The following is a 26,547-nucleotide window of genomic DNA, read 5'->3' on the forward strand; positions in this document are numbered from 1 at the left end:
AGGCATTCCTTTTCACCAACTTGAAGTAAACCTCTGATACTGGGACGCTTTCGTCCGTCCATGAAACCTTAATCCCGAGACTAACAAATCGACAGTAAGCATAAAGAATTCCATTGTCGCACCGTAGTTTCGTACGTAAATTTGAACGCTCGAGCGATGTAATTCTTCTGTGAGAAAAATACCTTCCTCAATACCCGTGTTCCGGTCGATAATGATTCTGCGAAGCTCAACGCAAGAGGAGCTTAAATCTCGATCGCGAGTAACGAGAACTCAAGTTTCTCTCAGGTTTACTTCGAGATTCAACTCTCTAGATTGGTTTTTTTTTTTTTTTCTTCGATACTAATGGTTACAATTTTCGAAAGACTGTAAGACAAGAATCTCGATTCACTCGAATTATAGAAACGCTTCTGGCTTATGCTGGAACGGAAGACCTGAGTTGTAAACGGTAATAAGAATGGTTCGAGGCTGTTTTCTCGTATCGTAAAAATACCTGTGAGAATCAATTGAATCATACTTAATGTTAAACTTCTCGCGTATACATGATGTTTGCCCTACAATACAAGTCGAGAATTGAGTTGTCAGCGAGAAAATTAGCGTGGGCTTGATCAGTGCTCCACATCGCGTAATGAAATTCATACTTTCCACTCTGTTTAACATACAAAGTGTGAAGAGGTACGGAACCGTGACACCGAAAAGCCTTATTAAGCAAATATTGCATGGCACCATTGCAACGAAAAAAATTCAAACATAAGTAGACCGTTCGTGACAATTACCAAGTTCAACGATCAGTGCCTGGCGTGAATTTAACACAATACTCGTCGATTCTTGCTCCTCTCCCGTCTCTTTTTCTTCCCGCGATAACAGACTGTAAAAGCTATAAGACTGAAGACGTGCATAAGGATCCGCCGATTCTTAGGAGTTCGGGTATAGCCGATCGGTATAATGATTAGTGAGATTAATTAACGGGGGTGGGTAATTAAACTTGGGACATGGGCTATTTAGAAACCCAAATCACGAGAGGCCTTTTCTAGTTTAAGCTCGTTAGCTAAGGGACTATCACGACCGATCTGATATCGACTCTTGGGCCTAAAGCTATGAGCATCGATAAAAGCTCGCGCTGCTGCAGAAGTGCGGATGAAACTTTGGTTATTAATCAGCTGTTATCTGTATAAACCCGAGACTTTATTGGCTCGAGGAAAGATTAATTGCTGATTCGCGAATAGATTTCTACGTCATCTTTTATGCTCGCCACAGCTTCCACATCCCGCCTTACATCACACCGCCCGAATTCAATGCGAGGCAAGGACAAGAGGAAGAAAACCTATATAATACGACCGTCGACTACACTGTGGGTATTATACCTATACAATTCATTGATCAATCAATATTCTGTTGAAAAACGAGGAATGTAATTTCGAAGGAACGGCTCAACTCTCTGAAGAACTGAGACGAGCTGTGCTGAGGCATCTTATCGCGCGTCGTACGAGGCCCTCCGAATGACTGTATCAATTTCACCCCAGGTAAATCAACACCTTGAAGAAGATACGCGGGTTATTTCGGTAGAGTCGAAGTTGGCAATTAGTCTGGCACGTAACGGAATCCTTTCGTCTCGTATTTCGAGCGGCATGTAACTCGTTGAGAAACCTTACGGATAAAGTATTAACGGATCGACCCGCCCCGCGGGCCGAAAATTCTTTCACATGGTTTTATGTTCTTCTCAGTTTCACTTCATTCGCAATTTTCAATCTTACGTTCTCGCGTACTGTCCTTCGACTTGAGATGGTATAGCTAATCATCATTTTGTAGGTTTCCACTTTGCCTGACGGTACTAATGGATGTAATACTGAGAAAATTTATAGCTTTGAATGCAGAGGCTTCGCCAACTCAAATAAAAAACTATTAAATCTGAGGAGATAAACGAATAAAATAGTATGAAAGTACTTTGATTGAACTGAAGTGTGATATGTATTTCGGATAATTTTTGGTAACACCGAACCTTGAAGTTACTTGACTTAGTCTTCGCGTATTGAGGAATATATAGGAAATAATTTTTTTTTCAATCATCCTTCTTTGTTTTATATCTGGATTACATGCAGTCTTTTTATGGCATAAAGATAGGATGCAAAGAAGCTGCAGGAACCAAAATCAGATCTGTATTAAACATTCCGTTTTATATTTACACGGTATACTATGTACCTCTTTCAAAGAATAAAACTCATCCTTTAATTTCCGTCATATTCGTATATAAAATATAACGATCAGAAAATATCTCTGACTCATTAATAATTTATGAAAAGTTTTCTCTACATTCCTGTTGCAGAGTTGATCGATTATTAAATCGTTCTACAGCAATGTAGACATTGTACTGACATGGTTTTATATTTACGTAACGTCTTCTATTGCAACAAATTGGTCATCGCTATCTTAGCGTAAGTCGGAGAGCAATCTTTGAAAATAATATTATTATTCCACTGTCGATCCTTCCTTCTCTGATTTTTTTACTTTCTTTTACGGTGAAAGTGAAACTTTGGCATGAAAGGGTAAAGGCCCGTTGGTAATAAGGCGGGCTGTCGCGTATGAGAAAATCACGCGCGGGCAAGTAAGACGGTAAATATACGGAATAAGAACAGCCCGTTCCACAACTGTCGGAAACGTCGTACTACAAGTTTTGATAAAAAGAAGAAGAAGAGGAATAAGGATAAATAAAGGCTAGCTGGTTCGCTTTTTACGGCGGTCAGAGAGACCCGAGACAGCCTCGCGAAATCTCTGGGTGACGAAACACGTCATCAGCTGCTGTTCGGCCTGCTGTTTCTCCTTTATTAAATGCCAAACTTTCACGAAAAGCCCCCGTCTGAAAAAAAGGATAAAAAACCTCAGCCTGAAAAAGGGAAAAGTAGAACCCGTAATAGAGTGAAAAAAATATGGCTATGAAGCCAAAAATACCCTGTGGAAAATTTGCAAAGTAAAATGTGAATCGTATCAGCGCTCAAGTTGAATAAAATTGATCTGTAAGAATGCAGTTTCTCGAATAAAACACCTGACGAATTAAGCCAAGAAATATCTTCGTACATTAGTAACCGGAATTTTGATACTGGGGCATTGCAATATTCTGTATTTACGTGAAAATTCTTCAAGGAATATATACTGCGTAAGATACACCGATACAAAGAGACGAGAAACGAGCAAAGGCTGAACTACGAGTTCCGAAAAGTTACGGAATACTCAATTTTATTTCGAACAATCATATTTTATTGAACTCGGGGTGGCTACCCGCTCGAATTTCGCCGTAAGGTATGCGGTGCCGAAATCACCTTATTCGGATGTTCTTGTTACCCGAAAATACAGGCGCCGTAACACAACGTATTGGAATACAGTGTGCTCCAAAATAAATTGCAGTTCGATGGTTAATTTTTTGTTATTTTTTTTTGTTCAATTATTCCATACGTTGAATTACAAAGATCGACGAAGTAAAGCCTACAATAAATCCGATAAAATCCTTGATTTCCCGGCAGCTTTTTCTAGCATAGAAAACAATTCCTCGCAATATTTAAAAATAAATAGTAAAATATACCATGTTTTGGCGATCCTGGTCACTGTTATACGAAACGGAACAAAATTGTTGAAAGTCGTAGGACTTCCATGGTGGACTGATATTCCGCAGCAAGGCTCCATATGTACGTATTTTAATACGTTTTACCCAGGTGATGAATACATTATATTATTCTCGTTGCAACAGTAACGCGTGACGAGCAAAGCGTATTATTTCCAGCATCTCCCAAGGAGCGAACGTACATACGTACATAGCGACGGGTGAAGATATTTTGCGAGAGAAGCGAAACGCGCAAAGCCCGGCGGTGTAATAGACTGTTTCTAGTCACGTGCGTGTCGTGAAAAATGGCCATAACCCCATATACCTCCTTCAGGACTCGGGGAAAATCTCAAGATATATCGTACGGCTGCAGCTGTCAGGTAGCGTGGTACAGGTAGTTTAATTGCTCGAAATAAGATATATAAAAACAGTATAGAAACACCCTTCGTACCTGATTCCAAAAGACGATGTACCATTTCATTACGTTCTCTACATCATACTTTTCACACAAAAACCATATTTTTTCTAGCGATACTGCAGCCAAGATCTTGAAATAAAAGTCCATTTGTCAATTCGACATTTGCCATATAGAATTCTGAATCACCTTAACGATGTTTAATTCTATGTCAACGATTCGCGAGGAGAGGCGGGGAGAAAGAGAGAGATAATTAACAATCACTTATGCATAGATGTAGGTCGAGGAGGTTTTAGAAAGAGATTAGGGGGAAGAGCGACGAAAACGTATCACCGCAAGGATAGTTTTGCCGAATAAAGCTTGGTGTAACCTCATCCTACTTGCGAGTAGGTATAACCCGTGACCTGCCATGGTGTCCGTAAAGCAACGCAAACTCCGTGAGTCTAGGTGCCTATGGAAGTGCAACCCCTGTAACAGATCTATTTCTAACAAGCATCCATTTCCCAGTTTTCACCCTGCTGCAGAGTTGAGAAGGGTTTTGCTGCGCGCGTGTTTTGCTTTTTCCATCACTATTACTTCGCCGCCTCCAACTTCCTCCGAAACCTTCCTACTCCGCTCTCCTCGTTTTTGCCCTGACTCTAAATCAGCGAGATCATTTGTAAAGGGGCTAATTTCGGGTCAATAATATTCCCAACTAAAACCCTGACAAGGCCTAAGAACCAGCACCGCGTAAATTTGACAGTAAAAAAACCGAAACACCCTGATATCAAGTTTACCTACGATGCTGTGAAAAAATGCACTGGTGAATGAAGAAATGGTAAGTCAACTTATCATCAGATTTAGATTCAACTTTGATACTAAACAGACAATAGATAGCGAACTGCTGAAACGCCGTCTAGTATTTCAAGTCACCGCGAGATCCAGGCAGAACTGTACAAGATTGCATTTAACCCAAGAGAGGTTTTGCCTCATATAACTGTCAGGGGTGTTTGCAGATGTCGCTTGAGTTTGTCAACTTTACGGATGAACGACACTCGTAATTACCCGTAGGAGATGACGGGGACGGAATACGGAAGACAAAGCGTGCACCTTCCGGCTGTGAAACGTTGATTATTATATCGTCTAGTAGAGGCAGAGGTAAACTTTGACTTGGTCTGATCGCGTAAGAACCCTAGAAGGAACGAGTGGGCGTTTTCAGACGAATTTCAGAAATTTCCCTCAACAAACATGTATACAATATTCCAAGCGATGAATCAACTCCTTATTCACCAAACGCCAGCCTTGAGCGATCCTACGAGAATTTTCACTCCAAATTTCTACCCTCGCACAACCACGGACACAAAAGCGTCCGCAAAAGATGGGTATTCAGATATCGGAGTAACAACTTCGGCGACTGTGTCTGCGGTTACCGGGTAAGGAAAGCTATTCTTCCCACATGTGCGTATTACATACAACACAACACCTAGCCAACCAAGTGCATGCCTACGTGTCCCTCTTCGTCGAAGGCCAACTGCCGGAGCGGAGGACAAAGACACGATGCGTGAAGAGTCGAATGTATATTCTCGTACCGCCATTAAACCGCGGTGGTTTCGGCAAAGTTAATACAACCTGTCCTCGTGCTCCTGGATTAACAGTAGGAACAGTCTTAACAGACTACTTGCCCGGCATTATAACGCTATAACCGGGAATATCTCGACCGTGTTCAGCCGTCGCAACCGGTTATTCCTTACCAAGTTTCGGTCGAGAATAGTCCAACAATTATAGCTGGCTAAAGGCTAATTGGTACAGATAGGGGTGTGCACCCCGGGTGAACCGGGGATCAACCAATGACATCTTGCTTTGTCGATCAGAGTTTGATTGGATTACTCCTGGGCTCCAAGGAGCGAGGTGAGCTCGGTTAGATAATGGCTTATACTGTACGCCGCCTGTACAACCCCGGTAGAATTTCGTCGCCCCCAATGGATCCTTAATTCCTGAGGATAAACCCACGTCATTCTACCTCGTTTTTCACCCTCTATCTCACAACTGGAATCCCTTCGCGATTTCATTCCGGAAAATATGACCACAAACCCTGCTCCTGTACACGTCGTATTTACAGCTTACCCGTAAGGTGTGACGACCTCGTTTCGTTATGCGGTCAACGATAATGTCCTTTACTGGATGTGGACATACCCCGCTGTCGAGGTATTTGCCATGTGATTGACGACGCTCGATGTCATGCATATGTAACCGTTTCCTCCGCGTAGGGCGAGATCGACCCTCCGGGCGTACCTCTATAGGTACTTATCCAATATGTTAACCGCAATGCATTATGGGTCAGCGTCGTCGACCGACAGATATTGGTATTCGTCTATAATACGTTGCTACGTACCGCTACGTAGAAAGTTCCAAAGGGAAGCTTACGAGTCAACGTTCAAAAATTGATGGGAAAAATTTTGCCGCGAAATTGCTTAAAAATAATCGCACCGTCTGTCTCTGCAAGCTCTTTACAAATACGAAGAAAAATCCAACCGTAATGTTTTCTTGTTTACTTTTTGTGGAGCACAAGATGATCGAAGAACACCGACTGTCGTTATTAATAGAGTCTCCGAGTGTTAGCAGGTACCGACCAATCAGTCGACTAATACGTTTAGGGGTGGGTAATTAGATCGATCGTGTTTTGTTTCGTCGAGTTAGCGGCTCGTGTGTGTCTACATACGGTGCATAACTGCGCACGTTTCGGTGCTTTCGACTAAACGTATATATATTTGTATATATACTGTAGAGCTTTGTTGAAATTTAGTTGTTTAAGGTAAATATTAACGGAAGAGTTACATCTGGTCTCCGGACAAACAAGCATCCCGGCGGGAATGGAAGGAGCCTCGAGCTGCAGGATTTGTTCCTATATTTTCTGTCCCTGAGCGCGTTTACGACGATATAAGTCTCGGCTTGTTTCTCGCCTGAGACAATCGCTTTGTCGTAGGTACTGTGCAAGCTGTACCGGTGGAAGTGTGTACCCACTTATACTCACCCTACACCTTCGGTAGAAACTTTCCCATTTTAATACAGATTTCTTTCAAAACTTTCTAACGCCTCCCGCCAGAGTGTGAAAATTTTTCACTCCTGAAGCGAGTTTCATTATATTTCCAAACGTGTTTCAAACGAGGTGAAAACCTTCCCACGTTCCCAAATTTTTGACGAGTAAATCATCGATCATGGAACTGTAAAGGTTCTCCAGTTTGTCGATTAAACGAGAGAATAATACTGTTTAATTTTATTTTATATTTTCCTCTCAGCCATTTAGACGCATTTCAGGCGGCATGCAATGCGTTTCACCTCAACCAAATCACAATTCAATACGATTTACCGCAAGTAAATATGATCAACGATCTCTATTTCATCGTAACAAATACTGAATCGTTACATTGGGTACATATAATTTTTCACAAAAGAGGCTCGAAATTTTTGTTGAATTATGCTTTTGAAAAATCAAAATTGAAAACGCGAAAAATAGATAAACATTTCACGATACCGATCTAAATGTAACTTTTTAAATAAAGCAATTCAATACCTACACAATGAAATTAGTTATAATTATTAGAAATTATGGATTTAGAAAGATATGAAGGTCAGGATCCATTTGAAATGGAAGATCCGATGTTGAAGCAGCGAGCTGGTAACCCGTCGAAGAATTCGCGTTGCGAAATTAAACCGGCACGGGACTTATCGGTGTTATCAATGGGAATACAGTTTCGGGAATAGAAAATGGAGATTGATCTGCGAGAGAAACTATCTACGGGGTTTCGCCTAGATTGAGGGTTGGAGCATAACGCAGCGTTTCTCATTAATAACCGTCATCTCAAAGTTAGCAAAGGCTCCAACCTTACACCCAGGGTTCTTGTTGCTTGAAAGGTCTGGTCTCTGCCAGTCATTTAGCATACCTACCTACGTCGCTACGTCAGTCAAAGGTATTGCTGCACGTTTAAATAACCCTGGTTTTCTTCTATGTATGTTTTACTCACATACTCGCGAAGATATAATCTGCGTAGATATATACAAAAGAAGGTATATGAATGTATAACAGGAATAGATTGAGTCAAGTCAGGCGCAGACGTGACCCAGGGCCCCTTTGCCAACCAGTAAAATACCTTCATCAAATTTCATATACCATAAAGAGAAGAAGAGAGAGATCAAAAAAGGAAAATGAATTAATGAAAATTCTTTCAGAACTTCAGTGCCTTTAAAAAAAAAAACTTTCTTTTGAAGTTCAATTAATTTCACAGTAAAATTCTAACATACCTATAACGAAGAAAATAGCTTCGCAACTCTCGAACTCAAAGTGGCAAACAGAAGTTTTATAAGCTTCGTGGCCAATCTCTACCAAATACCTGACGTTTCATGCCAAATTTCGACTGGATTCATGCAACAATAAGTTCTCCTACTCAGCAGAATTGGTTCACGCCAGTTTGTACTGATTAAAGAAATCAAAAGCTACGGATAGTTTAATTCGACAGCTAGAACAGTCTGGTTGGACCGTTTCCGTAGGAGTTGAGTCAGTGTTTAAATGACGACGCGCAATGACCATATACTGTAGAATGAGAGAGCAGTTAGCAGTTGTTGCCCAGGAAGTCATTTCTCACTTGACACCAGGTTCGCACTGGATGTAACACGTAGGTGGATAGATAGGTAGGTAGGGTAGGTAGGTGCCCAACTAGCTCTGCGTACGCTTCGAGAACAATTGAATGTCCCTCGTCTGGCAAGGTAATGTTATCCGGGAACTGTGTAAAGGACACGCGGTGGTAAACATGTCTAGGACGTTGGGTGTATGACAGGAGGAGAGAACATCTTGCGGTCCATAAAGCAGTATCCTCACGCAGCTTGGCAAACTCCCTGATTTTGCCATTTCGACTTTATGCCACTTCGCAAGACTATGCGATGAACGAGCAATCGAATCTACGAACACGGTGAAGTGGTTGAAGAATTTCAGCTAATATTTCGGGGGAATTTCGCGCGGGCGTTACATAAGGACTAGGGCATGAACGAGAGGGGGAGACTCGCGGAAGGGGCTGTATTTCCCTGGACGGGTAGACAACGCATCAGAGATTCAATTAATATCTGCCAACATTGGTATAATAACTGTGGATTGCCCGGAGCCTTTTCAAATACGTTCAAATATTTATTACCATTGATAATGAGCGGCATAAATTAGCTGAGACCAATTATCTCAACCTTCGGTAATACACGCAAACAATCTTCCCTCTTACCGAACAAAACCTCCAGAGTTCTCGTACCATAACTGTTTTTTTTTCTCTTTGCCCTGTCGATTTTACGAAATTTTTCAATTGAAAAACGCATTTCAAATATAGTGGAAATAGCAAGTATAAATTCCACCGAATCATCAGTTCACGCATCAAGTAATGATCACCGATGCGTAATTGAATCCTGATAGTAAAAATATACTTGCATTAGTGAACATCGGATTCCGAATCACATTCGATTCCCGGCAAATTGTGGAAACGTAATGTGACATTATTCAATACAGATGAGCGACGATGGCTTGCCAATTCTGAAGCATCCCCACCATATTGAGCCGCGTATGACGGCCACAGGTTGGGATCTGGGTTAATATTAAGGGCCCCCTAATGAGGGCCCGTCAAGGGCCAATCATGTAAATTGCCTGGAGAATTCCCGGAGCTACATAGAATGGGAGAGTCAATCTCCGAGGACCGTGTCCTGTGTTCTGTGATTTCCCAGGTTGCGAATATTCATTGTTCATTAACCGTCGCCAAGCCGTGGACGGCGCACTTCTAAATATCAATTTTTGTTAGGTTGATCAAATTCTCATGATTATCCGGAAGTATTGATTTCGAATGTGTCAGGTTCATTTCCTAAATTCGATTAGTGAACGAATAATATTCGGCTAGCTTGAAGCGACCAGCTACGTAGAATCTAGCGTTGTTGAAAGCGAAACAAAAAACGCGAACTGTATTAATCAAGAAGAATTCTTTTCTAAGGAATACCTTGTATAGCTCTAAAATAGCGTCATAAAACACAGAGCATGAGAAAGAGAGTTACAACGTCGTATATATCATTGCGGAGAGTCTACAGTAGGTACGTTACAAACAAACCAGAAAAAGAGAGCGAAAAAGCGCGACTCTAGGGGGAAAAAGAACGTTTTCAGAATTAAGTATAAAGTTTCCAACGTAAAGCGAACGCTGCTGGATTCTACCTGAGGGTGTACGTCATGTACAGTGCCTGTATGAACGCATGTACGAAGGGGTGGTTAGGAAGATGAGTAAATCAACAGAACGTGATGGAGCAATATGTCACTGTCCAGTTCCCCGCGCTATCTGGTCACCCGTTTATTATAATTAATCTAGAGTTGCCTTCCAGGCAGGGTGTTTGTCTCTGTGCCAGCCACAGTTTACCGCAGCATATTCTCCCGTCTCTGCGCGGTTTAGCCGCACTGCAATACCACCCAGTCATTTTCGCTACGGCGCGGCGCAGACAGATTAGTACGCAACACTCACCCCCGTTATATCTATGCATATCAGGGTGACAATAATTCACTAGAGGTCAATCAGAGTCTAGTGGAACCCAGTCACCGGTGTCATTCAATAAAGGCCTGACGAGGCGCGACCTTTCGTTTGCCGTGGAAGCTGGGAGTGACGATGTCCTCCTCATCTTTACGGAGCATATAGAAATCCGTATATTCATCAAGCGCATCGATCAAACGTTTTTTTATCTATGTACGGGTAAGTTTTCTTCGCTGGTTAGATGTTAACCTTCGTAGCTCACGTACCTTTCGAAGATAGGTACATATCTCTTATCATTTCAACAGCTTGCCTTTAGATGACGAGAGTCTACTATACCGAGCGAGTATTTAATTTACTACTGGCCAACCCAAGGAATTTGGAAGTACCGACTGACAGTCAATATGCACTCTGCCTTACCGGCCGTTATGACCGCGCCCGCTGGTACGCACGTCTACTGTGGTTTCCTCATCGCTAAACACCTCATATTGGATTTAGATGTATTAAAGAAAGGGTGTACTTGTGCTCCAGACACAACTCCCAATTTTTTTCCAAACCCATTTTTGAAGAAATCTATATTGATTTCTACTGAAGACGGACCACATTTATGGCGTCCGATTATAAAAATTATTTTAAAAAAAGTTACCCTAGCACCAATGATACAATAGATAGGCAAAAAAGGAAGCTAAGTTAGCAAATATGGGCCGAAGAATAGTTGCTTATTGCTTAGACTCCGTTACTCTACTGTTATCTTGTTCTTATGGAAAAAAAAAGAGTTACAATTATAAGCTTACTACCAATGTAAAAAAATGGTTGGGAGATAAGAAGTCTGATCCTAATGCAGATAGCGGATACGGTTATCGTTGACTGATGTAGAATCAGTCATTGATATAACAAGTGAGAAATTGCGATCGATAAGTAGCTAATGTCACGTTTGAGCATTTAGCGGAATATTGATAATTCGTACGAGCTATAAATCATACAACTGACATGAGTAAAATAATAATGGAAGCGGTGCTCACCTTGTCCCAATTACTTCGAGTCGACAGTACGTTTTGTGCAAGGTGGCGAGAAAAATTGGAAGTAAAAAAACTGCGTGACGACCGTGACAGGACTCGAACCTGCAATCTTCGGATCCGAAGTCCGACGCCTTATCCATTAGGCCACACGGTCTTGTACGAAATAGTGTAAACTAAATCTATCCATTCTGAATTGAACAGCTGGGTATTGATCGCCTGGGTTTTTCAACGTTGCAGCAAGTGATCACTAATTCGAATGAATCGGTGCCGCAGATATCGTAAAGAAGGAATACGTTCTCTCTCTTTTTTTTTGTCACCAAAATATATCCTGAGGCTTGCTGAGCCATTATGATAACGGATTCGTTACTATCGTAAAACATTGCTATCCACACCCAATTACGAAGCTTATCAGATGTTCGTCGGCATTATTAGATTCAACTTCATAGGTAAACAGACTCAGGCGGACAAAATGAAAAAATTTGTTGCTATCGGGAATTTGCAGTGCCGCCAATTGAAGCCGCTGAGTATCCTTCAGTAACCGACAAACTGCTGTTGGAGAAACTCGAATTATTTGATCGGGGTTTTTTCGCGCATCAATTTCTACGTTGTGCAAAGAGTGCGAAAACTCGTGAATCGAAATTAGTGAGAATATTAGTAATTTACGGTACAAGGCTTTGGTGGGGATCAGTTATAACGATACTGGACACACGAAATCAAAAAACTCGAGATGATCCTCACAAAAATGTTTGCCATTATTTTGCCACTAATTTGTCTGACCGGTCGGGTTTCCGGGTTAAATGCAACCGTGACTGTCGGTGATTTGGGCACAGTGATTGGTCTGGAAGAAACAAGCACATGGACTGGCAGGACGATATACGCTTTCAGGGGAATTCCTTACGCTGAAGCACCAGTTGGCGACTTGAGATTCAGAGTGAGTGAGACGACACGTCTTGGTCTAACAAACGACCAGACAACTCGAGCAATTATAAATTCTAGTACTTTTTCAGCCACCGGTAAGCGTCAGCAGTTGGAATGGTACCTGGAACGGTACCGAATTCGGAGTGGTTTGCCCGCAAAATAGTGGAATTGGAACTCCATTGTCTGGTGTAGATGAAGACTGCTTGACGTTGAACGTTTACGTACCCGAGGTGAGTTCGAAGGAATAGAAACGATCGAATCAAGTACTCTGCGGCGTTTTGTAAGATTCTAAACACTGGAGGGTACTTATGTAATCGAGAGATAATCAATCTCACCGAAATATTTAGTTGAGTAATTTCCACACGTGACAGGTCAACAGTGAAGACACTGCATTACCAGTCATGATCTACCTCCACGGAGGAACTTTCATGAGCGGATATGCCCAGCTGTACGAACCCCATCAGCTGCTAGAGGAAGACGTGATTCTTGTCGTGCCTCAATTTCGTTTGGGACCATTGGGTGAGTGGACTTGAACCCTTTGCCGAGGACGTGTCCCTGATAAAAGTCCAACAAGTATTGCTCTTCGCAAGTCATGTTTGAAATGATTTTAGATAAGCAATCACTTTTGTTCGAGGATACTTCAATGCTATCGATCGATCATTACTGCCAGATTTGTTTCGTACAACGTTTCTCATGTTTAGCTGCATGTACGTATGCTGAATCGCGATAACGAACCACTTAAAAACTTAGTTATAGCAGCTGTTTGTAGCACGTGTTACAAAAAATGTTCAACCACGAAAAATTCATATGAAATACCAATGGTCGATTACAATTTAAATGGTCGTAGACACCGCTTTATGAGTTCACTTTGAAATAACGCTGCTTAATTTGTTCTCAAATTATTGTACCAATAACGGTGACTTTATTAATTTCACTTTGGAAACATCGCCGAAATTAGAAGAATAATTGCGGCATTCGGCCCCCATTTCTACTTTGGCGTTATTTAATCATCCGAGTTATTTGACACCGAGAGAACGCTCATTTCCGGTCATTCTAAAACACCTCGTTGTTGAGTAATTGTCACTAAAAATTGAACGTCACAGGACATCCGATACGCTTAATCTAACTTAACAAAACTAACCTTGCAAACTTGTCCAAACTGGATATTTGACGTGACAATACCATATGAAATAAATATGCTACGTAGAAATTGTTTTAAATGCAGACGGTTCGTTTTTTAGTAACAGTCTCTTCAAACGTATACTTTTCGTATAAGTGTATGATCATGCCGTCACAGAACCACATATTTTCTTAATATACCACGCACTCCGTATTTGAATGCCGGTGAATATCAGCTATTTTTATTCTGCCTACCCAATCTCTATCCTTGCCAGAATTGTTATATTAACCGGCGATTGACGTATCACCGTATCACCAGTTGATCGATGCTACAAATACGAAGGAAATAGAAACAATCGAGTTAGCAATAATGAGAAATCAAACAGAAGGTGCTCATAATATTATAATTGTTGCTACGGGTTTTTCAAATCAAGAATACGTATATGTATAAAAATGCTAAGACTGAAATTTGTACTTTAGGTCTTCTATGCTTGCAAACTGATGAGGTACCCGGAAACGTGCAGTTTCTGGATCAAATAATGGCTATGCAATGGGTTCAGGACAACATAGGATACTTTGGTGGTGACCCAGACTCAGTAACACTCTTCGGCCAGAGTTCAGGAGCGGCCTCGGTGAACCTTCATCAAATCAGTCCGCTCTCGACAGGTGAGATTACAAGTTACAACCACTGGCGGTCGGGTTCACGCAGTTGAAATATTAAATTTCACCTTCTCTTCCCTTTCCTTTGTTCCTTTTTATTTTCAGGACTTTTTCACAAAGTAATTCTTCAAAGTGGTTCTGCCTACGCACCATGGGTCATGGATTACAATCCTGTTCAAACTGCCACGAGACTCGGAGCTGTTATGGGTTGCAATCAGACAAATACAACTGAGCTGGCGGCTTGTTTCAAGGAGTTAACCGTTCAAACTATCCTTGACGGTTTCGCCACGTATTTGGTGGGTTGGATAAAGCAATTTCGATCCTTAGAATAAGTTATACGAATTCCAGAAGTATTACTGTCAATTGCGATCAAATGATTTATTGTATTGCCATTCAAGGCAACATACAGTGCTGGTGGCCTCACCGAGATTGGGGGTCATCGAGCTGTTATTCAAACCGCCGGGACTCAAAAATTTCTTGAAGAAGATCCTCTGACATTGATTTCCAATGGACAATTCAGCCAAATACCGATGATCGCAGGGGCGAATAAACACGACGGTAGTTTCGCACTTGCAGGTAGGTGAAAAACCAGAGATCGATAAGATTCGACGAGACGTCGAAAATCCTATCCATGTTTGTCACATTTCATTCGTTAATATGCCTGCAGAAATAATTTGAGAGAGTTTTTATCGATTGAATGTATTGTTTCCTGTCTTCCAATAGAGTATTACACCAGCTACTTTGTTCCATATGGATTCGTCGAGAACACGCAGTTTCTAAAGTACAATCTGACATCTTTCATCCTCTCAGCATTTGGTAAGTACGAAATCATTTTCAGGCTGATATAATTTTAGAAGTGAACTTTATAACATGTGCTTCTTAACGCAAGGAAATCAATATTTAAGGTCCTCGTCGTCGGCCCGTGCAATTACAGCATCTCGCTGGTACGACATGTAACCGATATCGGCCTTTGTAACATTTCATAACACTATTCACAATTACTTGAACCAATCGATTCGATCTTGTAAGATGTTCTCCGCCCAAATGTCACTCATATCTGTCTGTCGTATTTCACAGGAGTCGAAGACCTAACGGGCGGTGTCGGACAAACCCTGACATACGTCCACTTCAATGAAGATGATATTGGAGATTTTCTAGCAATGGTTCCAGGAATCATAGATGTAAATACATGAATAAGCGATAATTGCGATTACATTTTCACCTGTATTCTATGGAGAACTAAATTCTTTTCACTTTCATGAATTCACCCAGATATGCAGTGTCTTCGCGTTTAAGGCGCCGATTTTCCAAATGCTCCAGACCAACAGTCTCTACAACTCATCATACCTCTACAGATTCGGATATTTTGGTACCAACAACGTACTGGTTTCCGCTGAGGACCTGCCATTCGAAACTGGTGTCGGACACTCTGACGAACTGTTTTACCTGTTCCCGTTGTCTAGCAATTTATCCGACACAGACGTGACGGTGGCTAAACGAATGGTATCGTTGTGGACGACCTTTGCTACCAGCGGGTGAGTTCCATTTACTAACTTCATTCCTAGTTTGTGTTCTAATTCCCATTTCATTCACAGCGTACCGGTAGCTGATGACAAGACTTGGGAATCAATGAGCACCCCCTTTGGCCCGTATCTAATTATCGACGAAGAGTTCTACGACGGTACCAATTATTTGTCAGAGTACACGATCGCTCGGGATGAGGGTATGACAGCCGTTGACAGATCTGCAGCATCTGGCATCGCGCCTCCTTCGATAATAATCTTGGCCACAACGCTGTGGTCAATTTTTATAAGACAATAAGATGTCGAATTAGCTTGATTGGTGCATAGTATTTTGGCTACTTCATCGACATCAGAGATGATTGTTAGCAAGGTTTTCGCGAAAAGAAAACTGACGTAGCAATGACGTTACTACCATCCGATACAACAGAAATCTGATTTCTCATTGAATGAGATTTATACGTACCGAAGATAACAAAAATGTCTGAGCGAGACCTCGATCACCACGCCATAGAATCATGAAAGTCCATTTTTACACAGGTATATGTAGTTCTTGGAGTATCAAATGTATCAATGAATAAAAAATAAAATACTTTTCAACTACAAAGTCTATTGTCAGTCCGTCCGAAACGTAATCATGGTAAATCTATCGATCAAATGTTTATCTAATATCGGAGTCATTGCCAACTTTTTACATGCAAAATGGTAACTGAAATGAGTACATGTAGTAAAACGCTTAACGTCATCGGTCACAAGAGCGTTATTTCGATTGAATTTGAACAATCCACGATATCTGCGTAATTAAAAAAGTTGTACAAGGCAATTTCGGTCGGTTAACAATTATTGAACACGGTGCTTCGAGTCTCCTACTGCATACCGCATGTTCATACGAACTTTCTTCAGGTCAGATGTGACATTGATAAAGTGAAAATACATTGTAATGATGGACTATCCTACAGTTTCTCACAGTCACCATGGATACGCATGTCGCCAACGCCCCAAAATATTCTTACACCCACCAAGTTCAGAAAATTTTTGTCTTCGAGTGAAAATACCCTGGAAGGGTAATAATGATAATGTTCCTGGTAAAAATGACGACGGCGATTAACTAATTTTTTTCTTTTTATTTCTGTCGAACCGTTTCGGTATAATTATCGGCACAATAGTGACGTATAAGGCAGACAAAATGAAACAACAAATCAGTAGTCACATTCCTAGGAATTCCATACGCAGAACCACCAATCAAAGTAAGTTGTATCAACAATTATGAACTAGTTTCGCAGATTACACATCATTTGAGTGACTCGACATTTAGCAAGCCAACAATTAAATGCACAGATCAGGAGATCAGAACTGACTTACTTATTATTACTACCGTTGTTGAAAAATATCTATATGTTATTTTTTTTAAACCACAGTGTTACTTTAATCCATGACATAGACATCGAATTTGAATAATGAACGGACTGTTTTTTTTTTATTTATCTTTACGCCGTGATTTCGGTCATCTGTTCCGATCACTTCGTGGAATAGAACACTAAACGCAACGTCATACGGCCCGGTTTGTTCTCAACCATCAATGAGCTACAACGGAAATTGTTCGACTTGGAACGTTTTTGTTCCCGAGACTTGTTGAAACCACGAATATCAAAAATAAGCAAACGAAAAAAAAAGAAAGAAGTCAATTATCTGATGAAAGAAAAAATGTCCTAGATTATAAAACAGTTGTTAGTCCCTTTATTTTCATCTTCTCAGTTGAAGTATACCTACGTCAGCTTTCAAAGTATAAAGTTTAACTTATCAGAACTCATCCGGTGTTCAAGCAATTGAACAGTCACACGATAAGTTAACGACGTCATAACATTAACCACTGAACATAATAGTGATGCTTGTATGTCATTGTAGCTTATATGACGTTACTCTCAGTAGAGTGAACGCTTTAATGATGTGATAAAAACTAAAGACCTGACCAACATAAATTGACCGCCAGATATAATCATCTTCATCTACGCGATCCGAATTTCAAATCTGCAGTTTGATTTCCTACAAATTGTACAGCTACGAAACACTCTCAGCAAATAGACTATTCGAGGATACCTACTTATACACGCTTAACCAAAAGGTGTCTCATTCAAAGTCCAGCGATTCGATCTACCCGTTCGACGGCGGCAAGATCCATAGTGACTTCCGTTGCTTCTCCCCAGAGAAGATCATCAAAACGAAAATGATCTCGACATGGCTTACAATTAGCTCGTGCTTAAGATCTGACCCAGTTTCGTGATTAATGGGTAAGAACAGGCGTTGTTTTGCGCAGCTTGCATCACTGATTGTGAGCAGCGTAGGTATTCATGCTACCGATTGCAGGATAATACCAACATCGGATGACGTCTCATGGCCGGCAATGTCAACGCCTGGGCCGTACCGTGTAATCGACAGCAGCGCTTCTGTCAAGGATAACTTTTCGGACGAGTTCGTTATCAGCGAAACCGTTTCGCAGTTGGTAATAAGTGTGATAACCAGTAACTGGTAATCAACCATCCTATTGATGTTAACTTACTTTCATTGCTAATAGTATTTACGTTGAACAGTAACTCGACCATAACGAATAAAGTTTTAAACATGACGTCTAACGTAGCAGAATTATTTGCGCAAACACGTCGTGATCCAGACGCAAGACTTGTTTGTTTATCTTATCTCATTATACACTTACATTTTATTATCTAATCAAACATTTTCACGTGTGTATTGACAGTTTGAATAGTGATCTTCGTTATCTATGTTTCTGGGACGATCAAACATCACGACATTGGTCACGACCATGAACGTCATATTAGAATGAAGTAACAACATCCAGGTTATTCTAAGGTTCATTTTGTTGGCCGATCGCGTCGTTGAAAAATTAATTACAGTTAGAATTCGAAGTTTTGAAGCTAACGGCACCTAAGTATTTTTACGTGATCACTCAACGATTGCTTGGAACGTCGACCCAGAGACTCAAACGGTAAACTATGATAATATTGCATTCAATTTTTCATTATTGCCACATACTGTCATTTTCAAAAGGTCCCTCGCAGTGTGTGTGTGTAGCAAAAATACGTTCTACAAGATCGCCGTGTTCAGTACTGCTCGAAGCAACGAAATATAAGGAAGCACCGAATCTGGATATTGTCAGTTCTGGTCACGATCGAGGTGAGTTTTTCTACAGTGATATCACAAACGTTGAGCTATTCATTCATTGAGATAATTATTAAGAATATGTGCGGCTGAATAATATAATTCTTCGCGTGAAAAGCTTATGGTCTGCTGTAACGTCTCCTTTCTCGCTTTCTCCAAGAAAACAAAAAATAATAATACATGAATACATCTAAAAACAAAAGCCATGACATATCAATAATTTCGAAGGGACACGTGTGCTAAATTCATCTATACGTAAGTAGCGAAATTCCAAATCGACCGAAGCGTTAGCCTAAAAGATTGTAAAATCGGTTAAATTCGTAGCTCGTAAATACAGGAAGGTGAGATAAGGTTATAAAAAAGTAGTAAAAACGGATCACGCGAGGTGATCAAGTGTTAGCCAACTCTATTTATATGCAATGAAAGACCGTCTTTCTAATTCGGTTGCTCAATGCGGTAAGTTAATAACCAATATTCGCCAATAATACCGCAGTTACATCAATTACGCAAAATTTAATTTTCGGTCAATTATATACTCTTAGGTAAACAGGAATTACACACGATGCTGAGTCCGTGGTTCGGAGTTTTGCTGGTACTCTTCAATATTACCGATGCGATCATCGAAGTAAACGTTACAGTTGGCCAGCTAGGAGTAGCCACAGGAAGATTGGACAGATCGAAGTGGAGCCAGAGACAATTTCACTCCTTTCAAGGAATCCCATTCGCCGAACCACCGATTGGAAGTCTCCGCTTCGCGGTAAATGCATAGTGAAATTATGAGTCAATGATTCTGTGGATTAGTCAAAGGTTTGCCAACATGTCAAGTCACCTTTCCAATGTCGAAAATTTAAGCCCCCAGTGAAGGTGATTTCTTGGAAGGATTACTACCTCGACGCAAAGAATTTCAGAAGCATTTGTCCCCAAACCAAGCAACCCGGTTACGACGTTGAGGGTTACGACGAAGATTGCCTTCATCTCAACGTCTACGTACCTGCGGTGGGTGTAACGAATATGTTATGCATGTGCGCAAGACGATCTCGTAGCTAGTAAAGATCAAGAGTATTCGGAGTTGTACAATTTCGCACGCCAAAATCTACAGTGATTTTTTATAGACAAATGGGAAAGAGCTCTTGCCAGTTATGATTTGGATTCATGGTGGATCTTTCATGAGCGGACATGCGCAGAGATTTAAACCACATTATCTAATGGAGTCTGACATTATTTTAGTCGTACCGCAATTCCGACTTGGACCTTTAGGTGAGAGATCGAGGTGTCTACGAAATTTTGTGATTACCCTAATTACGAGCATTGGTCGTTGGTTAATTTCGAAGTTGAGAAGCAATTGTTCAAACGAATAAAAAAAATGTAATTTCAGGTCTGCTGTGTCTGGGGACAGAAGAGATTCCAGGCAACGTTCAATTTCTAGATCAAGTGATGGCTATGGAATGGGTGCGAGACAATATCGAGTCGTTTGGCGGTGACAGAAATAGAGTCACGTTGTCTGGGCAAAGCTCTGGGGCTTACAGCGTTAATTTACATCTCCTGAGTCCATTGTCACAAGGTTGGTACGTTCCTATAAAAGGAATGAATGGATTTTCGAGGGCCATGAAATCATACAACAGGATTACCGAGTAACACGAATAAATGTTACGTAGGCCTTTTTCATCGGACTATCATACAAAGTAACTCCGTTTACACACCGGGAATGATTGACAGAAATCCCGTCAAAACAGCCAAGGAAATTGCTGCAGTTTTAAAGTGTAACGTGGAGTCTGTCGAGCGCATTACCGAGTGTATGAAAAATCTTTCTGCCAAATCCATCCTCGAAGGATTTGACAAATACCTGGTAAATTGATCCTCTGACTATTAATTGAAAACAGATCGGTGACATTCGCTGCAAAGTTTCATACTGAGATAACACCGCAGCCTGTTTCAAGTAATCCGGTATATGAGACAAGTATTTTTCGATAAATCAAACGATTTTTAAAATCTTATGACGCAAGAATTCAACTCCCAATTAAGACTCTAAGAAGAAGTTTTACAGTCCATGCATAAAAATTATAGACCGTAAATTCCGTCAATGGAGGAGGCAGCTGGGGGGGAAATCGTGCCGTTATACAACGAACTGGGTCGGTTAGATTTCTGACAGAAGAACCGAGCCTCTTAATTGAGCAGGGAAAATACTTGAAAGTACCAATGATAGGCGGTACAACTAGCCAAGATGGTAGCCTCCTTGCGTCAGGTTCGCGAATAGTTATACTATACAAACGATTATCGTTATTAGAAAAAACTAGCCTCCAACATCTCCAAGATTATTGTTTTTCATTGTCAGGTCTGTACGACGGACTATCGTCGATTGGATTATTAAATGATCCCAACTTTCTCAAGGATAAACTGATCCCCTTGAGTTTAAAATATATTGGTAAGTAATATAAACTCGTTAGTTCGGCACGAAACATTTAATTTCCTTCCAAAATAATTTTCAAATTTTTTTATTTCATTGTCAGGCGTACCAGACGAAACTGGTGTATTTTCACAGATACTGATCGAAAAATACTTCTCTAGCAGCGAACTGGGGGATTTTTTGAAAATGGTACCAGGTCTCATTGATGTAAGTTCAGTTTCAATTCGAATTTTAAAAACAAAAGGTTGCTGACCGATAATGGTAATCAACTTCAAAGAAGATTGGATAATATTTTCTCTTTCCTCCACGAACTCTATCTCCAGATTGGCAGTGTGCTAATATTCAAAGCCGGAATGTACCGTATGGTGCATGAAAATTCTCGTTTTCAACCAACGTTCATGTACAGCTTCGATTACCGCGGTAGTCAAACGAGATTCGGTTACGAGTCTGTCAAAAAATATCCGTTCGACGGAGGCGTCGCGCACTCTGACGACTACATCTACCTGTTCCCATTCCCAGACAACCTTACAGAGGCCGACACAGTGATTGCGAAGAGAATAGTGCAGCTGTGGACCAGCTTTACGATAAACGGGTAACAAATATATTCGACTCTACATATACTGTGTATAATAAAATTTCACACCGATTTATATTCGAAAAAGTGAAAGAGAGGAGAAAAAACATACAATTGAATTCAAATCAATATTTCTTCAAATCCCAGAACTCCTTCTGCGGACTTTGTCAGCGAATGGCCAAAGATGTCGACTAGGGCTGGACCATATCTCAAAATCGGAACCGAGACGAGGGTCGGCGATAATTATTTTTATGAATACACAGTCACGATTCACAATAAAGCAACATCGCTGGCCGCCAGTCTTGTGCATTGTTTGTGCTAATTCAAGAAATAGAAATAACTGACATCATGTGTCTAACGTTAACACTGAAGAAAGTCGAAAGAACTGAAGTTTTCAAATGACAAAGTTTCTCATCAATTGGGACCTATTTTTTTTTTTTTTTTTAGATGTATAATTTTTGTTCAATTTGAATAAACGAAACAGTTTCTGTAAATCATACAATTTACTGATATTTACCCCGAATTAAGAACATCTACCGATTACCGTCATAAAATTATTTGATATTTCCCTCAATACGCGTTTTCTCCCTTGAAAAAGGCTAACCGTAAACTTATAGAAAATAAAATATTTTCAACGATGAGATTGGAAAAAAATTCACCTCCCAATTATTTTGAGAGAAAAAGAGATGTACTGGTATGTGATTTTGCAGAACCTTCGCTGATTAAAAGATTGAGAATTAGTTAACGAGGGGCTGGTGAGCGAAAGGTGAGGACGGGGTGAACCCCCGTGTTACAGGATGTTCGTGTGCGTGGCTTTACGCTTTGGGTGTAGAGAGGCGCGCAGGGGCCGGAAGGCTTACCCCCGTTGACGCGTTACCAACTCGGGCGTGGCTTGTTATGTGTTTATGGCAATTATCCACGGATTACCTTATTATTCCACTTTGAGCGCGTTTCAGGATGTGGAAAACGAGTAATTCGAATCAAAGGCGAGACCTGCCGAGTTATACGAGCCGCGTCACCTTGTACTTCACTGGTTAGGGCAGAGACCAAGAGAGCGGAGGGGGGGGGCATTAAAAATTATTAGTCTTCATCGTGCCAATTATCCTATATCTCCAACACGCTCGAGTAGACCGTGAGACGAAGCAGCGTCTTTTTCTCGGTGCAAACCGATCGTGAAATCGATTGCAGCCGCTAAAAAGTTTCAAAATAAATATGTAGATGGTTCTCTGTTCGTTTCAAGATTTGGTGAAAAAAATTTTTCATCACCTTCCTACGATATGCTGCGACAAATTTGATAATATTCATACGTGCTGCATGAGTGCTAATTTGCTTCGTCTCACCCTGAATATTATACGCAAATATCGCAAAAATGCAACCGCTTGATCGTTGATCCCGTTCCTGTCGCTCCACGTGAATATCAAAGTGTTAAAAAATCAAAGGAGAGTAAAATATTAAAACCGACGTTTGATGATGAGTAGTTGTTAGCTACAGGCCTCGCTGGTAATACGCATACTGCGACATAACTCGCACCTAATTAGTAATTAGATTCTTGAACCCCGTTCCTCAAGGGCTGCCATGATATATATTTTTCGAATCACGAGCGGTATATACGGATTTCTCTGATATGAGCGCAGAAATTATTATTTAAATTTCTTTTTCAATGCACTCACATCTCATACCTGAATAATCTGCTAATCTCAATATAATGATCACCGATAGTATGGAAATATATGGAAAGAAATTCTTTCCATCTGGTTAATTAATTGACGTCCAAAATTTTTGCAAACCAAATGTATAAGAATACAGAGTGCGTGCAGCTATAAGAAATGATCGTTTTTTTTTTCACAGTTGAACTTCGCGTCTCCATTAGCATGTAAAATTGTTTCAATTTCAAATGCAAATCTTGTATGCAAATTTCTTTGCTCTCCGCGACATATAAAAGCAATCACGGAGAATTTTGTTGCATCCCGGTTAGATGGTACATACACAGTACCTACTGTAACGCTGAAAATATTATCCGTATAGATATTCGCGAATGCAAGAATAACATAGGGCACTCCGTTGTTGAGGGTATAAGGCACGAAGCTGTGACAACAAGATAAAGCAGAGCCACTCAGGGGCCTCCAACTTCAAGATATCATAAAAAGCTCGTGCTCGATTCTTTCATGAAATATTGCAAACATTCTGCAATGACAGTATCACATGATGCTGTCGGGGTAAAAAAATTTAATTTTCCGTACGGTCATTGTTTAGACTTTTTACTTTTCTTAAATGGAACAGAATTGGCTTTTGATATTAGCTTACACTGTTAAATGAAAATAGTTTTTCTTAGCGTCGTTATGCCTGAAACACGCTCAATACACAAAGCTGCAGAACGAGCGTAACTGCGGAACGAGATGTCAAACGCAATGGTAGGGGATTATATTGAGGTAGGGAGTGAGTGAGCAAGCTCACCCTGCTTAACAGATTTGATTTAATTTCAATTAAACACAGATTACATCTGATTTATTCCACCTTCTCGGTTAAATATTCAATTCACAAACATACACAGAGACACAATGCTGTTTGCACATTAAACTGCCGATTTCTCATCTTATTTGCTTTGACAATAAGTATAATAACAATGTCTTTAGGCGTAAAAGTTTTTATCTTGCTTTGTCCGTAATGTTTATCTGATAATTTTCATTTTCTATTTTCTTTTCAATTGTGACTGACAATCGGTACCATGCACCCTAGCGATGCGCAAATTGTCTAACGTCGCGTTGTGTAAAAGGGGGCAGGACAATAAATTGAGAAGTCCTCCGAAAATTGTACGCACGATAATGAAGAATTACCATAAAAGGAGTGTCGGAAGGTGTGTTACAGATCAATAAAGGAATGCGTGCAGAATGTGTCGGTGCGCATGTCGATAAATGACCTAATCAGCACATAACAACGCTTTGGATTTGTTAGAAACGAATTACCGGAAAATAGAACACAAAGAGAATCTGACAACAGAAAGGGTCACATAACGCAATTGTGACACGACTCTCTTTCTAGTGCACGGAGATTCGTCGACTGTACAGCGTCAACGGAGAGGCGCGACTGAACTATCGCTCCGGTACAAAACCTGACGCGATTCACGAAATGGCCAAAAGTGCGGAGTCTCAGTGATCCAGAGTTTGCAAAAACTGCAGGTGATGTGTGATCGGTGTAAGAATTGAGGGAAATGCAGTTTTCAACGGAACCCAATTCGGCGGGGAGGAGTTTTCAATCGGGGAGTAATTTAATGGAAGCCAAAGTGAGCAGCAGTTGTGCAACAGAAGAGTCGAAAGAACACGTGAAAAGACCGATGAACGCTTTCATGGTATGGTCAAGACTCCAGCGTCGTAAAATTGCGGAAAAACATCCGAAGATGCACAATTCGGAGATTTCGAAGAGGCTTGGCGCGGAGTGGAAGGTCCTCAGCGACGCGGATAAAAGACCCTTCATTGACGAGGCTAAAAGACTGCGGATCCAGCACATGAGAGATCATCCGAACTACAAGTACAGACCCAGACGAAAGCAGAAGACGTCTGTCAAGAACGTCGCCAGGCCGAGCTACCCAAACTTCTCGTTTGTCGATCCGATTGAGCTAAGAAGGTAGCAAAAAAGTGTAGCCAGTTGTCTTTGAAATAGCTCAGAGTTTCGGATGTGAAAGATTTTCGTTTGTTTATAAGCGTTTTTAAAAAGTGTACAGAAACTGCATTGCTCTCTCAAAATGATTGTTAAATAATTTTATTCTTTTCCTCGCATCGGGTTTGGTAACATTGATGGAGTGGTTCCGTCTTTTCTCTTTCGCAGATACTACCAGCCACCAGCCTTCGAGTTTCCAAAGTATTCTACTAACACATATCAAGAGCCTCCCCTGCCAAGCTATTCAACACTGTCGCCGAGCGGGACTGGCTATCAGCAACAGCAACAGTTAATTCGTGCGGCAGGAGTTTACGCATCCGCTTGTACAGATTTAAACACTTCCGTCGTAGACTTTCGTCAGCAGAATCCCACCTATTACTACGAATAGTCGTCACAGTGAGTCGCAATGATAACGAGTCTAATGATCGAGCAGACACGTGTGAAGGAACAAATTTTCTGCAAAGTGAAATTTGTTGAAATGGGTGCATAGGTGATTCTGTACAATTTGTTTTAAAAGAATAAAAGAACGAAGAGAACGGGTAAAATAATGCGATTCTACCGAGGAGTGTTGTTCGAGGATTCGATTACTCCGCATGAAATATCTGCTGAGAGAATCGGGTTATTTCATTGTTCTCTTTTTTTGATGTATCAATGAATGGAATACTGTACATTGTATTATATTCAGTAACTCGGGAATTCAGGAGGTCTCGAAACCAGTGAATCGTTAATAAATAAAAATCTGATCCGAAGAGTACAATCCATTGGAATGAAACGCGTTGAAAAATAGCAGATGAGATAAAATAAAATTGAGGGATCAATTTTTGATACAATAACGACGCGCAAACATCGGCAACAGTAGGTACGACGGGATTCCGCTTGTGTACGTAGCCACAGTTTGCGGAAAATAAAATTAACCGCAGAAGAGATAAAGCGAAAATACAATTTACAAGCGAGACGGAACAATCGATTGATAACTATCAGGATACCTG

At 40.8% G+C, this 26,547-nt stretch overlaps 3 protein-coding genes and 1 non-coding gene across 7 annotated transcripts; 3 read left to right on the forward strand and 1 right to left on the reverse strand.

Annotated features, from left to right (window-relative positions):
- Positions 1-11,616: 11,616 nt before the first annotated feature.
- Trnar-ucg (transfer RNA arginine (anticodon UCG)) lies at positions 11,617-11,689 on the reverse strand. The gene has a single exon. It is a non-coding gene; the product is annotated as a tRNA-Arg (tRNA).
- Positions 11,690-11,938: 249 nt separating this feature from the next.
- LOC124298733 (juvenile hormone esterase-like) lies at positions 11,939-16,359 on the forward strand. Its single transcript, XM_046751146.1, has 10 exons — positions 11,939-12,466; positions 12,543-12,683; positions 12,825-12,972; positions 14,053-14,238; positions 14,338-14,528; positions 14,631-14,808; positions 14,956-15,048; positions 15,310-15,413; positions 15,505-15,767; positions 15,828-16,359. The coding sequence occupies exons 1-10, from the start codon at positions 12,263-12,265 to the stop codon at positions 16,051-16,053; spliced, it is 1,734 nt and encodes a 577-aa protein (XP_046607102.1). The 5' UTR covers positions 11,939-12,262; the 3' UTR covers positions 16,054-16,359.
- Positions 16,360-18,505: 2,146 nt separating this feature from the next.
- LOC124298732 (juvenile hormone esterase-like) lies at positions 18,506-22,347 on the forward strand. Of its 4 annotated transcripts, XM_046751144.1 has the most exons (12): positions 18,511-18,753; positions 18,816-18,941; positions 19,469-19,683; positions 19,779-19,922; positions 20,039-20,183; positions 20,302-20,487; positions 20,582-20,772; positions 20,991-21,168; positions 21,259-21,348; positions 21,434-21,537; positions 21,654-21,922; positions 22,052-22,347. In XM_046751144.1, exons 3-12 carry the CDS (start codon positions 19,489-19,491, stop codon positions 22,224-22,226), a joined length of 1,677 nt encoding a protein of 558 aa, XP_046607100.1. In that variant the 5' UTR covers positions 18,511-18,753; positions 18,816-18,941; positions 19,469-19,488; the 3' UTR covers positions 22,227-22,347. The 4 variants fall into 4 exon arrangements, with proteins under 4 accessions (XP_046607101.1, XP_046607098.1, XP_046607099.1 ...); XM_046751142.1 differs by having other exon boundaries at positions 18,507-18,941; XM_046751143.1 differs by having other exon boundaries at positions 18,509-18,941; positions 19,565-19,683.
- A 2,582-nt stretch (positions 22,348-24,929) lies between these two features.
- Positions 24,930-26,214, forward strand: LOC124298751 (transcription factor sox-3-like). The gene is made up of 2 exons (XM_046751172.1): positions 24,930-25,525; positions 25,727-26,214. Exons 1-2 carry the CDS (start codon positions 25,113-25,115, stop codon positions 25,944-25,946), a joined length of 633 nt encoding a protein of 210 aa, XP_046607128.1. The 5' UTR covers positions 24,930-25,112; the 3' UTR covers positions 25,947-26,214.
- Positions 26,215-26,547: the final 333 nt, after the last annotated feature.

This window comes from Neodiprion virginianus, chromosome 2 (assembly GCF_021901495.1).
Source record: "Neodiprion virginianus isolate iyNeoVirg1 chromosome 2, iyNeoVirg1.1, whole genome shotgun sequence".
In the NCBI taxonomy this organism is placed as follows: domain Eukaryota; kingdom Metazoa; phylum Arthropoda; class Insecta; order Hymenoptera; family Diprionidae; genus Neodiprion; species Neodiprion virginianus.